Source organism: Rutidosis leptorrhynchoides, chromosome 5 (genome assembly GCF_046630445.1).
Source record: "Rutidosis leptorrhynchoides isolate AG116_Rl617_1_P2 chromosome 5, CSIRO_AGI_Rlap_v1, whole genome shotgun sequence".
Lineage (NCBI taxonomy): Eukaryota > Viridiplantae > Streptophyta > Magnoliopsida > Asterales > Asteraceae > Rutidosis > Rutidosis leptorrhynchoides.
The window spans coordinates 206,344,491-206,369,570 of NC_092337.1; the positions used below are offsets into that span (position 1 = coordinate 206,344,491).

General features: G+C 31.9%; 1 protein-coding gene across 1 annotated transcript; it reads right to left on the reverse strand.

Annotated features, from left to right (window-relative positions):
* Nucleotides 1–15,484: 15,484 nt before the first annotated feature.
* On the reverse strand, nucleotides 15,485–21,709 carry LOC139849243 (uncharacterized). Its single transcript, XM_071838902.1, has 5 exons — nucleotides 21,696–21,709; nucleotides 21,176–21,578; nucleotides 20,858–21,070; nucleotides 20,586–20,593; nucleotides 15,485–15,527 (listed from the first exon to the last, which is right to left on the reverse strand). Exons 1-5 carry the CDS (start codon nucleotides 21,707–21,709, stop codon nucleotides 15,485–15,487), a joined length of 681 nt encoding a protein of 226 aa, XP_071695003.1.
* Nucleotides 21,710–25,080: the final 3,371 nt, after the last annotated feature.

Consider the following 25,080-nt stretch of genomic DNA (forward strand, 5'->3'; position numbering starts at 1 on the left):
ATTTGATGTAGTATATAATCGTGACGAGATACCCTGGAAATAAGAGAGAAAATGGTGTCTCGAACAGTTTCGCCGGTAAGTGCTTCAGGTTCTTCGCCAAGAGGGCAATGTGGTGGATGGAAAGGATCGCCTTCTTCTTGTTTCCAATGATTGAGGAGGCTACGAACCCATCCCCAATTCATCCAGAATAGGTGATGACAGATTGGTTGATCCATTCCGGTCACACTGCTTTCGGAGCTTGAGTGAGATTCCATTTCGGAATACGAGTGACTTGAACTGATGACAAATTCCATTTCGTACGAATGGATAAAGGATTTTCGATATAAAATGATTTTTCAGCTATCGGGTGGTATTCTATTTACATAGGATATCTATATATAGAGATCAAAAGATTTCATAGATTATGGAGGAATTTGCGGGATATGTGAGGCAAAGTTTAAAGTAACAGATACGATAAGATATGATTTAGCAGATACGCTAAGATATGAATTTTGTCTATACACTACTCATGCAATTAATGTAGCAAGACGTGTCTAGACTAATAATGATAAGCAGGTAATTTCCTATGGATGATAAGCAGATGATTTCCGACTAGAAATGATAAGCAAAACTTTTGACATGCAGACACGGTCGAAGTCCAGACTCACTAATGCATCCTAACGACTTATCAGTTAGACACACTAATGCAGACCTGGTTCGCTAAGATCACCGCTCTGATACCAACTGAAAGGACCCGTTCATATACATTATAAACGATTCACAATAGTTGATTACATTGCGAGGTATTTGACCTCTATATGATACATTTTACAAACATTGCATTCGTTTTTAAAAGACAATCTTTCTTTACATTAAAAATTGACAGGCATGCATACCATTTCATAATATCCACTATCCAACTATAAATTGATTTAATAATAATCTTTGATGAACTCAATGACTCGAATGCAACGTTCTTCGAAATATGCTATGAAAGACTCCAAGTAATATCTTTAAAATGAGCAAATGCACAGCGGAAGATTTCTTTAACACCTGAGAATAAACATGCTTTAAAGTGTCAACCAAAAGGTTGGTGAGTTCATTAGTTTATCATAATCATTTATTTCCATCATTTTAATAGACCACAAGAATTTCATTTCCAGTTCTCATAAATATATGTCCCATGCATAGAGACAAAAAATAATCATTCATATGGTGAACACCTGGTAACCAACATTAACTTGATACATATAAGAATATCCCCTATCATTCCGGGATCCTCCTTCGGACATGATATAATTTCGAAGTACTAAAGCATCCGGTACTTTGGATGGGGTTTGTTAGGCCCAATAGATCTATCTTTAGGATTCGCGTCAATTAGGGTGTCTGTTCCCTAATTCTTAGATTACCAGACTTTAATAAAAAGGGGCATATTCGATTTCGATAATTCAACCATAGAATGTAGTTTCAATTACTTGTGTCTATTTCGTCACACATTTATAAAAACGCATGTATTCTCAGTCCCAAAAATATAAAGGGTAAAAAGGTAAATGAAACTCACCATACTGTATTTCGTAGTAAAAATACATATAACGTCATTGAACAAGTGCAAGGTTGGCCTCGGATTCACGAACCTAAATTAATTATATATATTTATGTGTTGGTCAATATTTGTCTAACAAATTAGGTCAAGTCATAGTGTACCACAATCCTAATGCTCGAGACTAATATGCAAAAGTCAACAAAAGTAAATTTGACTCAAAATAATTTTCAAAAATCTATACATGATTAATATATAGTTTAAATATTGTCATTTTATATTTGTAAATATATTTAAAAGATTTATTAGAGTAAATAATATAATTTATTTATTAATAAATAAAATTTTATATTATATTTATATAATAAAATATACTTTTATATATATTAAGTAATAAAATTTATAGGGTTCATTTAATATTATAAAGATAATATGATAGGTATTATTAAAGTAAGTTATTACACGTAGTAAAATATGTTTGTATCAAATATTTATTTGATAAAATAATATCTATAATGTTAGTAAGTAAAAGTTGTATTATTTTGTAATAATAATTATTATTATAAAAATATCAATATTTATAATTACTAAGATGACATTATGATAAAACGATAATTCTAATTATGATAACTTTAATATTTACGATAATTTTTAATATTATCTTTAAAATAATAATTATATTTAAAATAATAATAATAATAATATTTTATAGTAACAATGACATTTCTATTAAAATGATAATTTTTGTTAAAATGATAGTTTTAATACTAACGATAATTTTAATAATAATAGTAATGATAAAAATAATAAGAACGATAATTTTATCTAAATCAATATCTTATAATATTTTAATTTCATCATGATACTCTTACCCATTATTTCCTAATCGTTTCGTTTAATTGCTTTTAATCGTCTTTTATATCGTGTTCGTAATAATGATAATAATAGTAATCAAAATAATTAGGTGTTTCAAATATTTGTTTTAATTACACTAATATTAATAATGATAGTTACTATAACATTATTAACGATAATACTAATAATTATCTTAATGATAATATAGTAATAATAATATTAACAATAACAATAACCATTTTTAAATAATGATATATATATTAATAATGATAATAATAATAATACCAATAATAATAATAATAATAATTGGATAATAATAATAATACTAATTATAACTTTAACGATAATAACGATAGTAATAATAAAAAAATAACAATTTTTTTTAGTGATAAATCCTTTTATTGATAAAGATAATAATAATAATAATAAGATAAAACTAGAACGACGATAATAATGACGATAATAATAATTATTTTTAATAATAATACAAAAATTCGATGGACTATAACTTCAAATCAGTTCATCGAAATCATTCGATATCTAAATGAAAAGTTCTTAATTTTTCGCTAGCTTTCTAACGACATGCATATTTTATACCTTATCTCAGCCGCATATATAACTAATTCAGGATTCAACATAACCTAACTAAAGGCAATATCAAAAGTACAAACATGCATAATCCTATATACTCGAGCACTAGTCAGGGATACACTATTAGTATGTAAAAGTTAAATTATGAGTACTCACGTATCAATATTGAGATTCAGTATTGCAGGAAAGGTACGTAGACGCAACGGAGATGATAAACACTATATTGACCTCACGAGCATACCCATGAACCATACCCAATCACCTCCATAGCTATAACCCATAATTTCCTTAATCCAATCCCACTCGAAAAACAATTTCGAAATCACTCGGACAGCACTCTGACGTAATATTTTATGTATACTAATAATATCTTGAAATAATACGGAGTAAATATATATATGTAAATCGATTGAGAGAGTTTAGAGAAAAATATTTTCAAGTTTCTATGAAATAATGAAACCTATTGAATTCTATTTATAATAGATTTTTGAATTATTAAAGTGAATTATTAAAGTATGAATTATTAAAGTGAATTATTAAAGTATGAATTATTAAAGTGAATTATTAAAGTATGAATTATTAAAGTGAATTATTAAAGTATGAATTATTAAAGTATGAATTATTAAAGTGAATTATTAAAGATAAAGTAAAGTAAAAATAAAGTAAAGGTAAAGTTTAAGTATAGTAAAAGTATAAAACTATATACGTATAATACGCGTATAAATATATATAATATTAATTTAAATCGTTATATATATTTAATAAAATAAAATATAAATATCGTTATCTTTATCATACTAGTTAAGTAATGAGTTGTCAAAAGTGGTTCTAGATATTTATAAAAGTTATATACGTTTTAATAATAAAGTTCTTTTTAAACTGAAAACGTTTTTGTACGTTTGAAACAAAATCAAATAAATATAATAATTTTGTTTTCCAAAACCAAATATATTTTTAAGAATCATTTTGTTTAAAGGTTAAAATAATAGAAATCGTTATATCATAAAATATTTTAGAAAAGTAGAATCATATATATTCATAATAGGTTTCAAGTTTTTAAATTACAGTTTGTTAGTGAAGAATGGGATAAAGTTCAAAGGTTAAATAAACGTATGAAATCATCTTAATGAAAAATGTCGAGTTACTTAACTTGTCGATATCCAACATCTAAGTTATTTACACTTCACGTTCTTACTTATAAATCACTTTACCATTTTCCGAATGTTGTCAAAAAGAATAGATTTCTTAAATCACAGTGGACCTCATAACATAGACCCGTAATCATATCATAATGTATCTGATAAATCAATCATTTGATATTATCTTCTAATTCCATCGATAAACATATTGAAACAAATACGTTCATGTAAAGTATTATACGTTTAATACTTTATTAATATTCTCAAGTTATAATATATATATACATATATATATATATATACATATTTATTTATATATAACGTTTCGTGAATCGTCGGAATTTGGTCGAGGTTATAATGAATGTATGAACACAATTTAAAATTCTTGAGATTTAACTTAACAAACTTTGCTTATCGTGTCGGAATAATATAAAGATAAAGTTTAAATTTGGTTGGAAATTTCCGGGTTATCACAGCTCGTAGATCCCCCAGATCAGAATCTGTTTCCTTTTTGATTATGTACAACAAAACCCCACTTCAAGTATCTTAATCACACTTATGTACACTACAAATAATCGAGTCTTACAACTCTCCCCCACTTGAATCGGAGTGCGTCCTCGCGATCCATGCCGCATGACAAGAGGGAAGATAAACCAACACGAATTCTTCGGGCTCCCAAGTAAACTCGGAACCCTTACTACGACGCCATTGAACTTTAAAAGTCCTAACCACTTTATGTCTCAACCTTTTGACTTTCTCATCGAGTATAGCAACCGGCTCCTCAATATACTCTAACTTATTGTTTAGCTCAATCTCGTCTAATGGCACCCAAGATGAATCATCCGCAAGACACTTACGCAGATGGAAAACATGAAATGTATTATGAATCCCCGCAAGCTCTTCGGGTAATTCCAAACGATACGCGACTTCACCAACACTGGCTAAAGCCTTAAATGGCCCAATAAACCGAGGAGCTAACTTTCACTTTTTTTGAAATCGAATAACACCTTTCCATGGTGAAACCTTAAGCATCACCATGTCACCTTCTTGAAATTCGATCATTCGTCTACGTTTATCGGCATACGACTTTTGTCTATCTTGAGCCTTCTTCAAATGATCCCGAATAATATCAATCTTGTTATTCATCTCCAAAACCAAATTGGTACTCCCGATTTCTCTTTGACCTATTTCACCCAAACAAATTGGAATTCGACATCTTCGCCCATATAGCATCTCATAAGGTGGCATCCCGATACTAGTGTGATAACTATTATTGTACGAGAATTCCACCAAAGGCAAGTGCTTATCCCAACTACCACCGAAGTCAATAATACACGCCCGTAACATATCCTCCAAAGTTTGATTCGTACGTTCGATTTGACCGTCCGTTTGAGGATGATACGCCGTGCTTAATTTTAATTGCATACCCATATCTTCATGAAACTTTTTCCAAAACCGAGATGTAAAACGAGTATCTCGATCCGATACAATAGATATAGGAACCCCGTGTCTCGACACCACTTCCTTGATGAACAACTTATCCAAGGCCTCCGATGAGATTGCTTCCTTAATGGGAAGAAACAAAGCACTTTTCGTCAATCTATCAACTATCACCTAAATCGAATCAAATTGGGTTCTCACCGTTTTAGGAAACTTTGTAATGAAATCCATGGTAATGTGCTCCCATTTCCACTTCGGAATTTCTAACGGTTGTAACTTACCATACGGCTTTTGGTGTTCGGCTTTTACTTGCAAACACGTGACGCATTGCTCAACATACTTCACAACATCACGTTTCATGCCCGGCCACCAATAATCCTTTCTCAAATCATGATACATTTTCGTCGCTCCCGGATGAATGGAATACTTTGACTTATGTGCTTCATCAAGTAGCACCCGCCGGTAATCACCCATCTTAGGCACCAACACCCTTCCTTGAAAAGACAACAAACCATGCGAACCTATGGTAATGAATTCTGATTGTCCCACAATTCATTCCGCATGCTTATTGTGAATGTAAGCCTCTATTTGAGTCACACCAAGTTTTTCAAGAAAGTCGTTAGTAATAATCATACGTAACAATCCCAATCGTAAAGTCGGGTGATGACTCTTTTGACTTAACGCATCCGCGACCACATTCGCCTTGGCCGGATGATAAAGTATTTCACAATCATAGTCTTTAAGCACATCCATCCACCTACGTTGACGATAATTCAAATCTCATTTGTTAAAGAGATGGTTCAAACTCTTATAATCCGAATAAATCGTGCTCTTGACACCATACAAGTAGTGGCGCCAAATTTTCAATGCATGTACCACCGCCGCCAACTCAAGATCGTGAGTCGGATATCTCGTTTCGTGTTCCTTTAATTGTCGAGAGGCGTAAGCTATGACTTTACTTCTTTGCATTAGAACACACCCGAGTCCATTTAACGAAGCATCACAATAAACCGTCATGACTTCCACTCCTTCCGGCAACACTAACACCGGAGCTTGACACAACTTCTCTTTTAACAATTGGAAAGCAATTTCTTGTTCGTTCTCCCAATTAAATCTTGCGTTCTTCCTCGTCAATTTCGTCAATGAAGAAGCGATCTTAGAAAATTCTTGGATAAACCGACGATAATAACCGGCCAATCCGAGAAAACTTCGGACCTCCGTAGGCGTAGTCGGTTGTCTCCAACTCTTCACCGTCTCTATCTTCCCCGGATCTACTTGAATACCGTCTTTGTTCACAATGTGGCCAAGGAATTGAACCTCCCTTAGCCAAAATTCACATTTGGAGAACTTAGCATACAACTTCTCCTTTAACATCTTATCATTCCCGACATACTCCGGGCAAAATTGGGTCTTGGACAAAAACACGGATTTAAGAGTGTTCAAATCCATCGACCCTTGCCTCAAGGAACGTAACTCGTCCTTAAGCCTAGTAAGATCGGTCGAAGTTAGGTATTCCTCAAAAACTTCGGACTTGAATTCATCCCACGTGAATTCCATGCATTGCTCTTCACCATAAACTTGGAGTTTTGCGTCCCACCACAACTTAGCATCACCCCTCAACATACCACACCCGTACCTTGTCTTCTTATCGGGAGGACATTCACAAGTACGGAAGGCCCCCTCCATATCAGAGATCCAACGGGCACTCTTTAGAGGGTCTCGTTCACCTTCAAAGATGGGAGGTTGAGAATCCTTGAAGTTCTTATAGAGAAAGTCCCGTCTTCCCACATTATCTTCGTGAAGAACGGCATTCACTTGCTCCTTGACTACATTGACTAATTGCTCGTCAATCGTATCTAGAAACATTTTCTTAACATCCTCAAGGAACTCCGCCTTTTGAGGTTTAAAGATGGCCTCAACTTTGGTCGTGAACTCAACGTCCTCACTCGTACTTCCATCATTAGTGTCGTGTCCATTTCTCATCTTCATTCTATAAAACGAAGTAAAATAAGCAACGAAACGAAAGGACTTAACACATATGTATATACATATACACCACACTACCCCATCTCGCTCAACAATCATCGTACATCGCTTGTTTGACACGATTTGAACCCGTAACAATGGTAGCTAATCATTGTTACGCGAGTACATCGCATTAACTCACTAGTACCACGTCTATTGTGACGACCCGGGAATTTCCGACCAAATTTAAACTTGATCTTTAATTGTTTCTGACACGATAAGCAGAGTCTGTAATGTTAAGTCTCAAAAACTTTGAACTGTGTTCATAAATTCATGCGACCTTTGACTATTTCCGACGATTCACGAACAATTGTATGTAAATAAATATAAATATATATGTAATATATAATTATTAAATATTACATGATTACTGAATTGTAATATAATATTTAGTTACAAGCAAACATGTAAATGTTATATTATTTACTTTCATTATCAATATTATTAGTGTTAACATTAATATTAGTATAATATGTAAAACTGACACATCTAATTTGATATATCGTTATAATTAGTAAAATTATAATTCTAAGTTATTAGGATTATTCATTATTGTTAATATCTTTATCAATATTATTATTGTTATTATAAAAATAATACAATTTATTAATAGTATTATTACTATTATCATTATAACCATTATTATAACTAATAGTATTATTATCCTAAATAATATTATGATAATTATAAATATCTGTATTAATATACTATTAGTATTAAAAAGATTTCAGTATTTTTATTTGATTAATAAAATTATTATTAATATTAATCAATTACATAAAAGGGTATACATATATATAAATTTGGAATTCAATCTGCTTTAAGTAACTATCGAACTGTTTTAATATGTCATCCCATCACCTAACTAGTACGAAATTGAAGCAAATTATAGGAACACTCCAAAATCTGTTAACTATCTCATTTAATCTTTATTGTATTTATTTTTTTGATCCGTCCTTTTGTGTGATTAAAGAAAAGTCGACAACCACAAGCTCTACATAATCCATCAATTCAGTTGATTAACTCAGTGATTTCAATTTATTTTTCCTTATCAAAAACCAATACAGCAACATGTATTTAGTTAAAACTGTCAAATTAAGCAGGGTTTTTAAAACAAGTCGACACTCTCTGTTCATACCCCATTTTTACAAAATTCGATTTTTTAATAAATTTCAAAATCTATAAATGAGATTGTGTTAGGAATCCTTTCGTTAATCTTCTTGTAAAATCACTTATTCCAATTCTTCTTATCGAGTCGTAATTTACGAGTCAAAGTTTTGAAAAACAAAAGTCAAACGATGTTCTACAATCAAATTCAAGTTGTAAGTATTGTTTTTGTTGAAATTAAAGATTCATAAATTTTTATGAATCAATTGAAACATAATTCGTATATTAATTACTGTCCAAAACGTTCTATAATATGAAATCAATAATATTTTTTTAAAAGCCTACGAACAGTAGCAGTATTGTTTTTATATTTATATATTTTTTTTTACTAACACATAAGTAATAATTATGATTCTATTGAAGAAACTAAAGCCTTGTTTGTTACAACTGAGTTGGTTTTGATTTTGGATCGATTTGATTTTTGGTGGAAGAAGACGGAGATGAATATGATAGTTAATACGGGATTTATATTTAAAAAGTTGTATGATTTCAGAAAAATAAAATTGGCTGATTGGTTATGGGGTGTGGCGTTTGAGCTAGAGATCAAGGGTTCGAACCCGGGCTAGTGCAGTTACATTTTTTTTGGAGCTTATCTTAATGAGGTAGTTTCTTATTATACTTATTATTATTATTACTATTATTTTTATTGTTATTTTTGTTATTATTATGATTATAATTATTGCTATGGTTATTATTATTATTATTGTTATTATTATTATTATTATTATTATTATTATTATTATTATTATTATTATTATTATTATTATTATTATTATTATTATTATTATTATTATTATTATGAAAATAATAAAAGTTATTATTATTTTCATTAATATTAGTATTAGTATCATTTTAGAATTATTATTAACAAAAGTATTTTTCATTAAGATTACCATTAGTAATAAGATTGTTATAATTAGGATTATTATTATGATTGTAGAATTATAATTATTATTGCTAGTGTCATGTTTATATTTATAAGTATTGAAGACGTTATTATCATTTTTATATTTTTATATAAGTATTATTAACATTATTATTAGTCTTATAATCTAGGTACTATGAGCATTATTATGATTACGTTTATTAATTTTATTATTATTTTAATTAATATTAGTATTGATATCATTTTTAAACATTAGTATTATTAATCTATTTATAATTAATATTATTAAACTTTTCATTTAAAAACTGTTATTTACACTTGTATAAGATTTATTAATAAAACTATCATTAATATTATTCTTATGATAATCATTAATATTATTATCATTATTATTAATACTAGTATTATCATTATTATTATTACTACTACTATTATCATAGTATTTTATAATTACTATTCTTAACAAACAAATGAAATATAAATAAAATATTTAATACATATGACATAACAAGATTTATATTTTTAAATATATATAAAATTAAAATATATCAATAATGAAATATAAAAGTTACGAATATAAAAATTATATCACTAATAATAATATATATATATTTGTTCGATTACGATTATACGTTTTAATATATACACAAATGATATAGGTTCGTGAATCCAAGGCCAACCCTGCATTGTTCCGTTTTGTAATATGTATTTTTACAACAAAATACAGTATGGTGAGTTTCATTTGCTCCCTTTTTAAATGCTTTTGCAATATATATTTTTGGGACTGAGAATACATGCGCTGCTTTTATAAATGCTTTACGAAATAGACACAAGTAATCGAAACTACATTCTATGGTTGGATTATCTAATCGAATATGCCCCTATTAAGCTTGGTAGCCTAAGAATTAGGGAACATCATTAATTTTGAGAATTAGTGCACCCCTAATTGACGCGAATTCTAAAGATAGATCTATCGGGCCCAACAAGCCCCATCCAAAGTAACGTATGCTTTAGTACTTCGAAATTTATATCATGTCCGAAGGAGGATCCCGGAATGATGGGGATATTCTTATATGCATCTTGTTAATGTCGGTTACCAGGTGTTCAATCCATATGAATGTTTATTTTTTTCTCCATGCATAGGACGTATATTTATGAGAAATGAAAATCTTGTGGTCTATTGAAATGATGGAAATGAATGTTTGTGATAAACTAATGAACTCACTAACCTTTTGGTTGACACTTTAAAGCATGTTTATTCTCAGGTATGAAAGAAATCTTCCGCTGTGCATTTGCTCATTTTAGAGACATTACTTGAAATCATTCATGGCATATTTTGAAAGACGTTGCATTAGAGTCGTTGAGTTCATCAAGAATATTATTAAGTCATTTATAGTTGGATGTATTATGAAATAGTATACATGCCGTCAACTTTCGATGTAATGAAAGATTGTCTTTTCAAAAACGAATGCAATGTTTGTAAAATGTATCATATAGAGGTCAAGTACCTTGCGATGTAATCAACTGTTGTGAATCGTTTATAATCGATATGGACTTCGTCCGGATAGATTAGGACGGGTCTCTACATCTATCTCGCTTAACGATTTCAAATACCACACAAAATAATAGCGCATGATTAGTTCACATAAACCTATGCACTAACGAAAACCTGATCCGACCCAAAGTCCTACAAGTCCCGCATAACGCGCACACAAAAAGTCTAAGTCTAGGCTCCTATCTCAAGTCATCTAAATCCCTTAGACCATGCTCTGATACCACTTGTAACAACCCAAACCAAACCACGAACAAACCCGCTTAAAATGTCACAAAAAAAATTTTATTTCTCTGTTCAGCTAAAGGCGCGGCGCGCCATATGGCCGCGCGGCGCGCCAAAACAGTCTGTCCCATTTTTCCATTTTTGCGAAAAAGATCGGCCACTTCCCAACATAATTAGATAAAACGCTTTTAACCACATATTCAAACATGTAAAACTAACACGATTCATACATAAAATGAGTTTTACAAAGTGGGGCCCACATCAGCCGTTTTACGAGTTTCATACAAAAGTTTAAGTTTCGACCACATTAAGTTTAAATACCAAACGACACTACGAGCATGGTATTTGGGGTTAAACTACCCAAGCCTCGGCCAAACTCCAAAAGCTAACTCATCCAAAAAGCGTCCCTTAACAACAAAGCGGGATCTCTAATCCAAGATAATGCCCTTACCCTTGTCTACAAACGAACCTATAAAAAGGTAAAAAACGAGAGGGTAAGCAAAGCTTAGTGAATGAAATAATTATATACATACATATATAATATATCTACTTGCAAACACTTACACACATACCGTATACATGCTAGCAAACACAATTAGCTTATCGTCATAAATACAAGCTATAACCTCCAATAACCAAGCTAGCATAACAATAGCATTTTTAACTTGAACAAATATAATATGCTTACACTACAACACAATAACCATGGTTAACCAATTGAACGAGGGAACGGTGTTTAAAGATCGTCAGAGTTCACAACAACCATTAGTGCACTTAACACTTCATACACTAACCCCACGGGTGGCATCTTAACACTTCGATACTTCACCCCGGGTGGTGCCTTAACACTTCGACACTTCACCCCGAGTGGTGTATTAACACTTCGACACTTCACTCTTCATTTTACTTGAGGTGGCATCTTAACACGTCGATACTTCACCTCAAGTGGCGCCTTAACACATCGGCACTTCACCCTTCAACTTACTTGTAGTGGCATCTTAGCACATCGATACTTCACTCCGGGTGGTGTCTTAACACATCGAAACTTCACCCCAGGTGGCGTCTTAACACATCGACACTTCATCGGTCATATTACTTTGAGTGGTATCTTAGCACATCGACACTTCACTCGTCACGTGAAATGTGGTGTCTTAGCACATCGACACTTCACATCTCATGCTACAACAAATAAATACATTATATACCTACGCATATAATTTACATTAATAAACCAAGCTTGAAACTTCAAGGTAACGCACCTATTACAAAGTACATATAATCAATCATTCGTTTAAGTTGGTCAAACTCACAACACTCACCATTACTAGGTCATTTTGACCCATTTGGACACTTAACCCTAAAATTGGGTTAACTCACACCGAAACCCTAACATTACCCAAGATAGGTTTAAAACACATTTCAACACAAGGTTTATGCATTAATCACAAACATTAACTAACTTAGATCCATTTTGACCCATTTGACCAATTTAAGGTCAACACACCCATTTTGGGTCATCCACTAACCCACACATCACCCATTTACACATACATAGGTGTGCTACCAATTTACTAACTAATTTGAGTTCATAACATCAATTTAACACTTTGAAAACCCTAGTTAGTCATCTTTGAGTCTACATAACCCAAATTCAATCAAAACACCCAATTTACTAACAAAGTGGGTTTTAAGTTCACCATTAACCCTAACACTAACCCTTTCACAAAATTAAATTAGGAAATCAAGATTAAAGCATATCACTATGATCAAAACGTAGCTAGAGGATAGATGAACAACTTTAATGCTTGCACTTAGACCCGATTCAACCTCCTTCTTCTTTATTTTGAGCTCTCTCACACTAGAAACCCTTTCTCTCACTAAGATTAAATGGAAGAAGATAAGGTAAATGGAAAATGGAGTAAATGAGGCTCCAGTACTTATCTAGGGCCTTAAATTCGGGCCCCCATGTGTAATTACCAAAAAGCCCTCAAAATATCTAATTTAAAAAGAGAAGGGTGAGCTGTCACAGCAAATGGCGCGGCGCGCAGATCCCCCAGATCAGAATCTGTTTCCTTTTTGAATATGTACAACAAAACCTCACTTCAAGTATCTTAATTACACTTATGTCCACTACAAATAATCAGGTCTTACATGGACGGTTTGAGGTCACAAAAGCTTATCCAATCCCATTTTAGATCTCATTCTTCACCTACTCAAACACTCTCATCCAATTTTATAGAGAGATCCATTTCTAGAGAGAGATAATCTGAAAATATTTTGTGTTTTGGGATAAAAGAGGCTAGAAATTAGGATTGGGTGATAATTTTCGGATAAAAAATTCAAACACAAACATATTTTTGGATTAGGATTGAGGTTTGAAAAGATCAAACCCCTGCTCTTGATACCAAATGTTAGTCCCTAAAACATGAATATGTATGAATATTGATAAACATGATATGAATGTTGAGAGAATAAGTCAATTAGTCAACCCTTCATTTTATCATGTAGCTTTAAATGGTGCAAGCACTTGAAAAAGGGAGTCTTGGGGTCCTATATATAGCTACATATATAAGAACCACATTACATGGCAAGGAAACATAATCTGGCTCATTTTAGGGTGTCAACAGGTGTTTTCATTGATACTACTGATCCTGAACCTTTTCCACATACCAACCGATGGACTAAAACTCATCCAATTGATCTTATCATTACTGATGCTATTGCTCCAGTTTCAACTAAAAGAGCTACTCAGAATATGTGTTTGTATACTGTCTTTCTTAGTAAGATTGAACCAACTTCAGTTGCTCAAGCCTTACTTGATCCTAACTGGGTGATAGCTATGCAAGAAGAGATAGGTCAATTTGAACGTTTGAAAGTGTAAAGGTGAGTTCCAAGAGCAACAGCTCAATGACCAATCGGGGTTAAGTGAATTTTCAAGAACAAGAAAGATTCTGATGGGGCTGTGGTTTGAAACAAGGTACATCTTATAGCCAAAGGATACTGACAACAAGAGGGTATTGACTACGATGAGACATTTTCTTCGACTGCATGGATTGAGGCTATCCGTCTTTTTCTTGCTTATGCTTCTCATATGAAGTTTAAAGTGTTTCAAATGGATGTTAAAACTGCTTTTCTGAATGGTAATCTTCAAGAGGAAGTCTACGTTGATTAACCTGAAGGCTTTGTCAATCCTATTTATACAAACCACGTATACTACTTGGAGAAAGCTTTGTACTGTCTGAAACAAGCACTGCGTGCATGGCACGAGACCTTGACAAAGTATTTGATGGAAAATGGATTCTCTCGTGGAACAATTGATACAACGTTCTTCATCTGTAAAAATCACGGTCGCATCCTTTTAGTTCAAATTTACGTTGATGATATTATTTTTGGTTCTACGTCCCCGACCCTATGCAAAGAATTCGGTGACCTTATGGCCAACAAATTCGAATTAAGCATGCTTAATCAGCTCAATTTCTTCTTGGGGTTACAAGTCAAAAAATTACCAAACGACATTTTTATCAGTCAAACAAAATACATCAATGATATGCTAAAACGTTTAAAAATGACTGGTTTGAAAACAATGTCAACCCTAATGAAGACTTTCCTGAATGCTGATGAAAATGAGGAACCCTTTGATATCACTCTTTATCGAAGCATGGTTGGTTCTCTCATGTATTTGACTCCAAGTAAACCAGACATTACACTTGTTGTAACTGTTTATGCTCAGTTTCAGTCCAACCCTAAGAATCACACTCCAAATCGGTGGTTAGAATTTTCCAGTACCTTAAAGGTACACCTAACCTTGGAAACTGGTATCCTCATGGATCTTATTTCAGTCTCACTGCTTATACGGATGCGGATCATGGTGGTTTTTATGTAGATTGAAAAAGCACATATAGATCCTTCAGATGTTGGGAAGTAAACTAGTTGGTTGGTCATCCAAGAAACAAAACTGTGTTTCATTATCAACAGCTGAGTCTGAGTAGATTGATGCAGCTCTCTGTTGTTCACAAGTTTTGTGGATGCAAACTCAACTATTAGACTAAGGCTTTAAGATTACTAAGACGTCAATATACTGTGATTCACAGAGTGCAATTGCCATTAATAGCAACCCGGTCCAGCACTCTAAAACCAAACACATAGATATTCGTTATCACTTTATCAAAGACCATGTAGTAAAGGGAGATGTAGAGTTATACTTTGTGCCTACAAAAGTAAAATTAGCCGACATGTTCACTAAACCTTTGGATGAGGTTAGGCTAAAGTTCTTGATCAACAAATAGGCATGGTGGAGTATAATGCTTGATTTCCTTAATACATTTGGTTCTTCATACTGATATCTTGAGTTTAAGGGGAGTAAATACTTTCTAGGAGGAGCAACTGAACTCTAATTCTTTAGATAGTCTCTTTCTAGGGGGATCTTCTGATTCTATGATAACTCCCTGTGTTTACATTTCAATAGTTATGATAGGGGGAGGTAAGTGATTGATATCTGTCTTGATTCAAGGGGGAGTTAATAATTTTCTTTGGAACGTTCAAAATACTGATTTAAATGTATATCACATTTTGAGAGGGAGAAAGGGAGAAAACAAAGAGAAAATTGATTTTTAAAAAGTGAATTCATAAAAACTTGTGTTTCAAATTCTTAAGTTCACTTTGGCTTGTATACATCTTAGTATGCAGCATGTTTATCAATTGGTATCACTGAAGGTTTGTACATTGTTCAAATCAATAAGTACAAATCTTATTTTTTGAAAAACCCTAAAAATGGGAAAAGTTTAAAATCCAAAAAGATTTGTTTTTTCTTGAATAAATGTTATTTTTTTTAATATTTTACCGAATCTGACAGCCAAACAGTGTAGATTCGGTAGGTTCCAAAGTTATAGATTCACTCAATCTTAAATTTTGATGAAAAATCATATACTTGTGATTAAATACATTCTGATTCTCCAAAGTTTGAGTTAAAAATGAATAAAAAGTCTTAATGGACTCACATTCAGTTTTAATGCCCATTCGGTACCGGATTCGGTAAGGCCCAAATTTTGACCCAAATTCGGTGTATAAATAGAAGAGTCAAAAGTCAAACATTTTACTTTTCAAACTATCAAAGCTACCCGAATCTGTTATTAACCTACCGAATCTTAGACCATTTTCGAATCAATATTTGGTAACTCTGCTTTTTAATCAAGTTTTCTTTACATATGAGTAGATATGAATTGTATAAATGTTATTAAACCAGAAAAGATCCATGTTTTCATGATAAGAAATGGCTAAATCTGTAAAAACTGAATCTGAAAATAAGATTACAAATTTTTATACGGAATCAGATATGTGTACTTAGATGATGTTATTTTAAGATTCAACGATGATTGATATGTGGATTTTACTTGAAAGTGACAAATTGCATGTTTAATTAAGAGTTTGATGGATTTTGTGGTCACTAAATCTGTTAGATTTAAAAACACCGAATTCGTTCTTGCTTTAATATGCTCATTTCTTCATTTTGTGTTTAAATGGGAATCTGATAATGATTTTAATGAATAAATGACTAGAGTTTCATGATTATAGTTCATTAATGTAATTACTTTGATGTTACCGAATCTACCATATTTTTACTTGAAAAAATATAGATTCTCTTTCAACCGAATCTGATGACTTTTTGGTTAGATTTCAAACATTGAACATATATTTTGTATCTTAATATCTTGCATGTTAATCTAGTTCATGAATGTGAAGAGATAAGTAAATTTGGTATCCGAATCTGAAAGAATCTCATGTTACCGAATTTGCAAAATTTTGTGAAAAATGCTAAGTGTTGTTTGATATTTGGATGTTTTGTTTGTTAGATGATGTTGAAACCAAATCTTTTATGATCAAATTGACTCATTTGAATCTTAAAGTGTATGTAACTAGAGAGAAAAAGTCAGCTGGTCAATGTTTTCAAAATGAATTTCATGATTTACAAACACTTGTAAATATTTTGGAATAAAAGATTTTTAAAACTTATAAAATCCATAAAAATTTATAAAATTGAAAAATGAAAAAGATGTCAAAGGAAATAAGAATAAAGACATGTGAGTATTCATAACATCTTGTGGTCTATTATTCTTATCATGAAGCAAATGGCGAACAACTACTTTATCAATTATGAAACCAATATTCCTGGCAACTACTGGTTGGCCATTTTGGAACGACATCAGCTATGGGGTACATTAAGCTACACAGTTAGTGTACCAGAACCAGATCTTTAGCTACTCAATAGAACTATCAGATTTGTTGAGGCTACTGATATCGGCTTAAAAGTCACATTTATACCTCGATATTAGGGCCCAAAAATAATAAAGTTTCGAGCTTTATCACCAAAATAATCAATTTGTCGATTGATTTTGTAGATTTCGCAATTACAAAGAGAACGCAAAAAGAATCAAGAGAATTGGAGCTAAAACGAAGATTCTAGAGCGAAAACGGTGAAAGACAAGTTATAACCCCGGAAACCAAGTTACGATCCCGGGAACCAACAAAACGATCCAAGAAAAATAGCAAGACCAGGACATCATACGGCCTACCATACAGTGTAAAGACCCGTCCTAATCCATATGAACGAATACAATAACATTTGGTTACATCGCGAGGTACTTGACCTCTATATGATACATTTTACAAACATTGCATTCTTTTTTTAAAAGACAAACTTTCATTACATCGAATGTTGACGGCATGCATACCATTTCCTAATATGTCCCAACTATAATTGACTTAATAATAATCTTGATGAACTCAACGACTTGAATGCAACGTCTTTTGAAATATGTCATGAATGACTCCAAGTAATATCTCTAAAATGAGCAAATGCACAGCGGAATATTTCTTTCATACCTGAGAATAAACATGCTTTCAAGTGTCAACCAAAAGGTTAGTGAGTTCATTAGTTTAACATAAATATTCATTTCCATTATTTTAATAGACCACAAGATTTTCATTTCTCATAAATATACGTCCCATGCATAGAGACAAAAATAATCATTCATATGGTGAACACCTGGTAACCGACATTAACAAGATGCATATAAGAATATCCCCTATCATTCCGGGAAATCCTTCAGACATGATATAAAACAACATCGAAGTACTAAAGCATCCGGTACTTTAGATGGTGTTCGTTAGGCCCAATAGATCTATCCTTAGGATTCGCGTCAATTAGTAGATCGGTTTACTAATTCTTAGGTTACCAAACAAAAGGGGCATATTCGGCTTCGATCATTCACCCATATAATGTAGTTTCAATTACTCGTGTCTATTTCGTAATACATTTATAAAATTGCGCATGTATTCTCAGCCCAAAAATATAAAGAGTAAAAGGGGATCAAATGAACTCATCATACGATATTTTGTAGTAAAAATATTCATACGACGATACTGAACAATGCAGGGTTGGCCTCGGATTCACGAACCTATATCATTTATATATATGTTAACACATATAATGGGAATCGTATAACTTTATATATTATATCTTAAATTATATAACTTATATATTTAATTTGTATAGATTTAATATAGTTATTGTTTATATAGTTTTTATATATACATATGATTAATATTATATTAAGAATCAATAATTTGTTATATGTAAATATTTATATGAATAATCTTAATATATATAATTAGATGTATTATGGTAGTTGTAAATAATATACTCTTATATAGTAAATATTTATTTGCTATAATAATATTGTTAAAATAAAAATAATAATAATAATGATAATGATAATAATAATATTGATAATAATAATAATAATCTTAATGATAATTTTAGTAATAATAATAACTATACTATTTATAATAATAATAATAATACTTTTACTAACAATGCTAATAAGGATGATATTAATAATAATAGTAATGATAATAATAGTGCTATTGATCATAATAATAACTAATACTTAATATTTAGTAATACTAATACTAATACTTAATAGTATTAATACTTAATAATAATAATATTAATAATATTAATAATAATAATAATAATAATAATAATAATAATAATAATAATAATAATAATAATAATAATAATAATAATAATAATAATAATAATAATAATAACAATAATAATAAAAATAATAATAAAAATGTTAAAATTGAGTAAACTACCTTTAAGCTTTTCTAAAAAAAAAAAACGCCTGAGACAGGGCTCGAACCCGAGACCTCTCAGTTACACACACATATACTTAACCATTCCTCTGCCATTCCAATTCTGCTATACAACAACAACAACACACCCAATCCCATTTTGTGGGGTATGGGGGAGGTGGAACGTAGACAATCCTTCCTCTACCCTAGAATAAAGAGAAGTCATTTCTCCACCCTGAGTGAAACACTCCAAGAGTAGAGAAAGTCATCCCTCTCAATGTTCGACGAATAGAGAGATTGCTTTGAAGAGGACCTCCGGCCAATAGATAAAAAAAAAATAAAAAAAGACGCCCTGAAAATAGTAGGATCAAATTTTCATGGGTTTTAAATAATGTCTGGTATTCAATCTAGGCTCTAGAGAGAAGTCAAGTCGCCAATATATTGGCGCTTGCTGATAACTCACTTAATAGAGCCGGATGCATAAAAAAAATGATAAAAATAATAAATAAAAAGATAAATAAAATGGAAATAACAACGTACCTTAGAGTGTAGTGCGGAGCGCAAGGCAAAGGATAGCTAAAAAGTCAAAGAACATGAAAAACCCACAAACAAACAAGCAACCAAACAAACATGATATACAAACATGATATACATACATGATATACATACATGACATACATACAAAAAGCATACATACATAAAAACAAACCAACCAGGGACATACCTACGAATAAACATACATACAAAAATACATACATAAAATCGTACCTAAACATACAAAACAAACCAACAAGGGACATACCTACGAACATACATACATACATACAAACTAACAAACCAACACACACATACATACATAAAAACAAAACATACCTAAACAAACATGCATACATACAAACAAAACACAGATACCTAAATCCAAAACAAACAAACCAACGGAACAAAGCAAGTCATAGAAAGAACAAACAACATACACATACAACATTAAAAAAAAAAGGGAAAAAAACTCATTAACAAACCAACGAAAAACAACTCAAGTCAAACACAAACCTAAAAACCTACACAAACTTACCAAAAAAAAAAAAAAAAAAAAAAAAAAAAGCACCCATGCCAACAGCCGAACCAACGCAAGCAAACAAAAAAAACAAACATAATCAAAAACAAACACAAACACCAAAAACCTACTCGTCTATTCTAATTCTAGTCCTCCACGTAATCCTATCATAAGTCATGTCCTCGGACAATAAAAGCTCCTTCAAGTCCATCTTTATTCTATCCTCCCACCTACGAGTGGGTCTACCCCTTCTCCTTACACCGTCAACCGTAAGTGCCTCGACTCTCCTAACAGGGGCAGTAAGAGGTCGCCTCCTCACATGCCAAAACCAGCGAAGCCGTCCTTCTCTTAGCTTATCAGAGATGCTTCTAACTTCTAGGTTCTCCCTAAAAACACTATTTGGAATCATATCCAACATGGTTTTACCGCAAGTCCACCTAAGCATTCTCATCTCTGCGACCTCCATCCTTCTCTCTTGCGCCTTCGTCATAGGCCAACACTCTGAACCATATAACATGGCCGGTCTAATTGCCACCTTGAAGAATTTCCCTTTCAGCTTAAGGGGGATCTTCTTGTCGCATAAGACCCCAGTCGCTGACCTCCACTTCAGCCACCCTACCTTAATACGGTGCGAAACGTCTTCGTTAATCCTCCCCGATTTGTGGAGCACCGAGCCTAGGTATCTGAACGAAGTTTGTGAATGCAAGATCTGGTCTCCAATGCAGATGTTCACTCCATCCTCTTGAGCATCGTCGTTCCTATCGAAATCACATCTAAGATATTCCATCTTTTGTCTACTAATTTGTAGGCCATTACTTTCTAAGGCCACCCTCCATTGCTCTAATCTCCTATTAAGCTCCTCCTTGGATTCTGAAACAAGCACGATATCATCGGCAACAATCAAGCACCAAGGGATGCACTCTTGTATCCCTCGAGAAAGCTCGTCAAGGATCAAAGCAAAAAGAAAAGGGCTAAGGCCCACTCCAATTCTGCTATAATGAAGGTTTTAATTTCCTTTAACCTATAACTCTGTTGCTTCTTCTTAACATCAATCGACATCAACAAATATCTATCATCATCTTAATGATCATCATTTTCCTTATCACCCATCGTATATCATGTATACTATTATCATTATGTTAACAACTAACAGTATCACAATCATGTACCATCTTTATCATGATCATGTATCATCATGATCATCATCTCTTGCATCAACTAACAATACAACCATCATAGTTATCAACTAATCTATCTTACATCATACACATCTCCATCATTAATCGTGTCATAACCGTCATCCAATTTTCATTAACATATACATCGCCATTATCCTCTCCCTATAATCACCTCGTCATAACCTACTCAACATCGCCGTTTAAATAATATGTGAGAGTATATGTTATCATCGAAGAAAAAAATGATGAGGTTGTAATATCGTGGCCAAAATTGTACAATAGCCCAAAAGTAGATTATTACTAAATAGATTAGCTGGCCCAACAATTTAATCTGTCCAATCACATATCCATGGCCCAAGTAAGAATCATTTAGCTCACTGAGTGTTTAAACTCCTTGTCAGCTAGAATAAGGAAAACGAAGGAATGGAACAAAGAAAGGAGTGGACGTGTAAACCACTTTCTCATCAATTATATTGTGGATTAGGTAAATAGCTGGAAATTTTAATATTCAGTGGGGTGTATACTTTGGAATTGGTCGGCCATAAAAATAAACAACACGCATTACAACAGCGACTTTAATCTCACAACTCAGTTCCCAATTTATTCAATAATGGTTGTTTATTTGGTGAAGGTTTATATTAAATCAACAGTATAACGGTAGTGGGTATTAGTTGTAAGATCAAATTGGGTGTGGTGGTGGTTTTCGAAGGGAAAGACTGCTCTGGATTGTAACAATAAAATTAACAGTTGCAGACAGGTGGTGGTTGCGTGGTGTGACAGAAACCAAATGAAAGAAACTGCTGTAGCAGTTGACGGGATGGCTGCCACATAGTAGAGGTGATGAAGGCTTGGTGGTGATTATTGGTTTACAAAGAAGAGAAAAGAAACAGTAGTTGGGTGTTCGAATAATGGCGTAGAAGATGGCGGTTAATGATAGATGATGGTTGTTTGTTATAATGGTAGCGGTTTTGAAGGAGTTGCAACAGAGAAACAAAAATTGATAGAGTAAGATATATATATATATATATATATATATATATATATATATATATATATATATATATATATATATATATATATAGAGAGAGAGAGAGAGAGAGAGATGTGGTGTCGGTTTATGGTGAAGGTGGTGGCGGACGGTTGTTCATGATTGTATGTGATGGGCGACGGTGGTGATGGAAGGTGACCGTTGGTGTTGATAAAAGAAGAGAGTACGATAACAAATGGAATGAGTTCGATGATGGTGATTCGGTATGGTGATGCTTACATGCGAAACAGTCACAGATTGGTCACGATCGTCCTTAATGATGGTTAGATGTGATGAAAGGTGAGGGTTGAGGGAATTGGTTCTTGGTGATCAAGTTGTAGTAATTATGCAAAGTATATAACGTATATTTATATATAAAAAGGGATGAGCTAGTTTGGTTGGTCGATTTCTTAAGATAGAAAATTAAAACAAGTATAATAGCATGTAGTAGGTGGTGGTATTAGTTAAAGTAGTGGTGAATGTAAGTCTCCATATAACTCTTATCAGCACATCAATATATATATATATATATATATATATATAATTTATATAATTTTAATATTAATAATAATTAATAATAATTACATAATAATCATTAGGTCAATAATATGAAATGGACATGTAACAACTTAAAGTGGCAAATAGAGAAAAGTGATATCAATCATAACTATACAATCTCAAAAGTGTTCCATTACTAACAGTGGAAGAATTGTTTTGTTTTGGTGATTCTCGGCCAAAAAATAACAGGAATAGAAATAGATATATAATAATAATAATATAATAATAATAATATATTATAAATTTACAAACGTGTATTTAAGTTAGCCGTCGTCTACTATTTCATTCACGAACTGAAATTCGTGCTCCGTTGATAAATCAGTGGCGGACTAAAAGTTTCCAGAAAAATCTCATATTTTCAAATTAACTATATTTATTTATTTTAGTCATTATGGTATAAAATTCGATCCTTAGTTTGTTAAATAAAAATTACATCAACTGTTCCTCTCATTTCTGGATAAAATATAAAAAGTGTTAAAATTTAATAACTAGATCCTAAATACATTTTTAGTAAGTCTGAAATTCATAGAACTCATTTTCGTATCACCGTTTATTTTAAAATTACATAAGTTTGAATTTAACTTGCTTAATATCAATCGAAACATCAAACGAGTATTACAATCATTTAATATTTATTTTTAATATACTTTATTTATATATAGAGATATATTTTAAATAATAATTATTATAATATTCTATTTTTATTTTATTAATTTTTAATAACAACAACATATAATACTTTAAATTATATTTTGAATTATTATTTATATATACATACACACATATCTATTTACAATTAATTGTTCGTGAATCGTCGGAACTGGTCGAAGGTCAAATGATTTCATGAAACAGTTCAAAAATTTTGAGACTCGATTTAATAGACTTTTCTTATCGTGTCGAAACTATATAAAGATTAAGTTTAAATTTAGTCGGAAATTTCCGAGTCGTCACATTACCTACCCGTTAAAGAAATTTCGTCCCGAAATTTGAGTGAGGTGGTCATGGCTAACAATAAAAATGTTTTCATGACGAATATGAGTTGATAAATAGAGTTTTATCATCATTGAGTAATATGGATAGAACAATTCGATTATTCAAAAAAATACGAATGAAGCTATCACGAAAGAGTGAAATGAGTAAATGCAAGTTTGTCTTAACCGGTGACGTAGTCACGGTTGATTTTCGGAATTTAAGGGATTTAAGAAAAAATTTCGTAATAAGATTTGTTTCTCCGGTAATTAAGGAAATCGGATCCTTTTTGTTTTTTTTGGTTAAATACGATAATCTGTTTTGATTGCTCTATCGGACATTTCACTATAAGTCCACCCTTCTCATTTCCTTTATATTTTGCAGTTCCATCCTTTTGTTTTCTATTCCCGCTTTAAGTCAAGCGAATAATGGTCCAGAATTCGTTGGTATGAAGTTTTGAATGAACGTGTCTAACGTTCTAAGAGAGAAATTGTAATAGCACGATCTTGATTGGTTAAATTACCAGGATTCAAGAGAAAAGATAGAACTATCAAGAAATATGTTCTTGATATGTTTAGAGATTAAGTAGAATGTAAGAGTCATGTAACATAGCACATGATGACGTTTTAATCTGTGAATCATCACGTTCCATTAGAAACTCAGCATGACTTACTGTAATATAATCACGTTGATCAAGTGTCATTATATTATACTAACTCATGCATCAATTTCCAACACTACTTCCAAAACAATCATAGT

Bases quoted from the DNA above. Each gene is read 5' to 3' on its own strand.
- LOC139849243 (XM_071838902.1), bottom strand. The intron at 21,071-21,175 runs GTCTTATGCGAC...CCTATGACGAAG, and splicing joins AGTGGAGGTCAGCGACTGGG to GCGCAAGAGAGAAGGATGGA.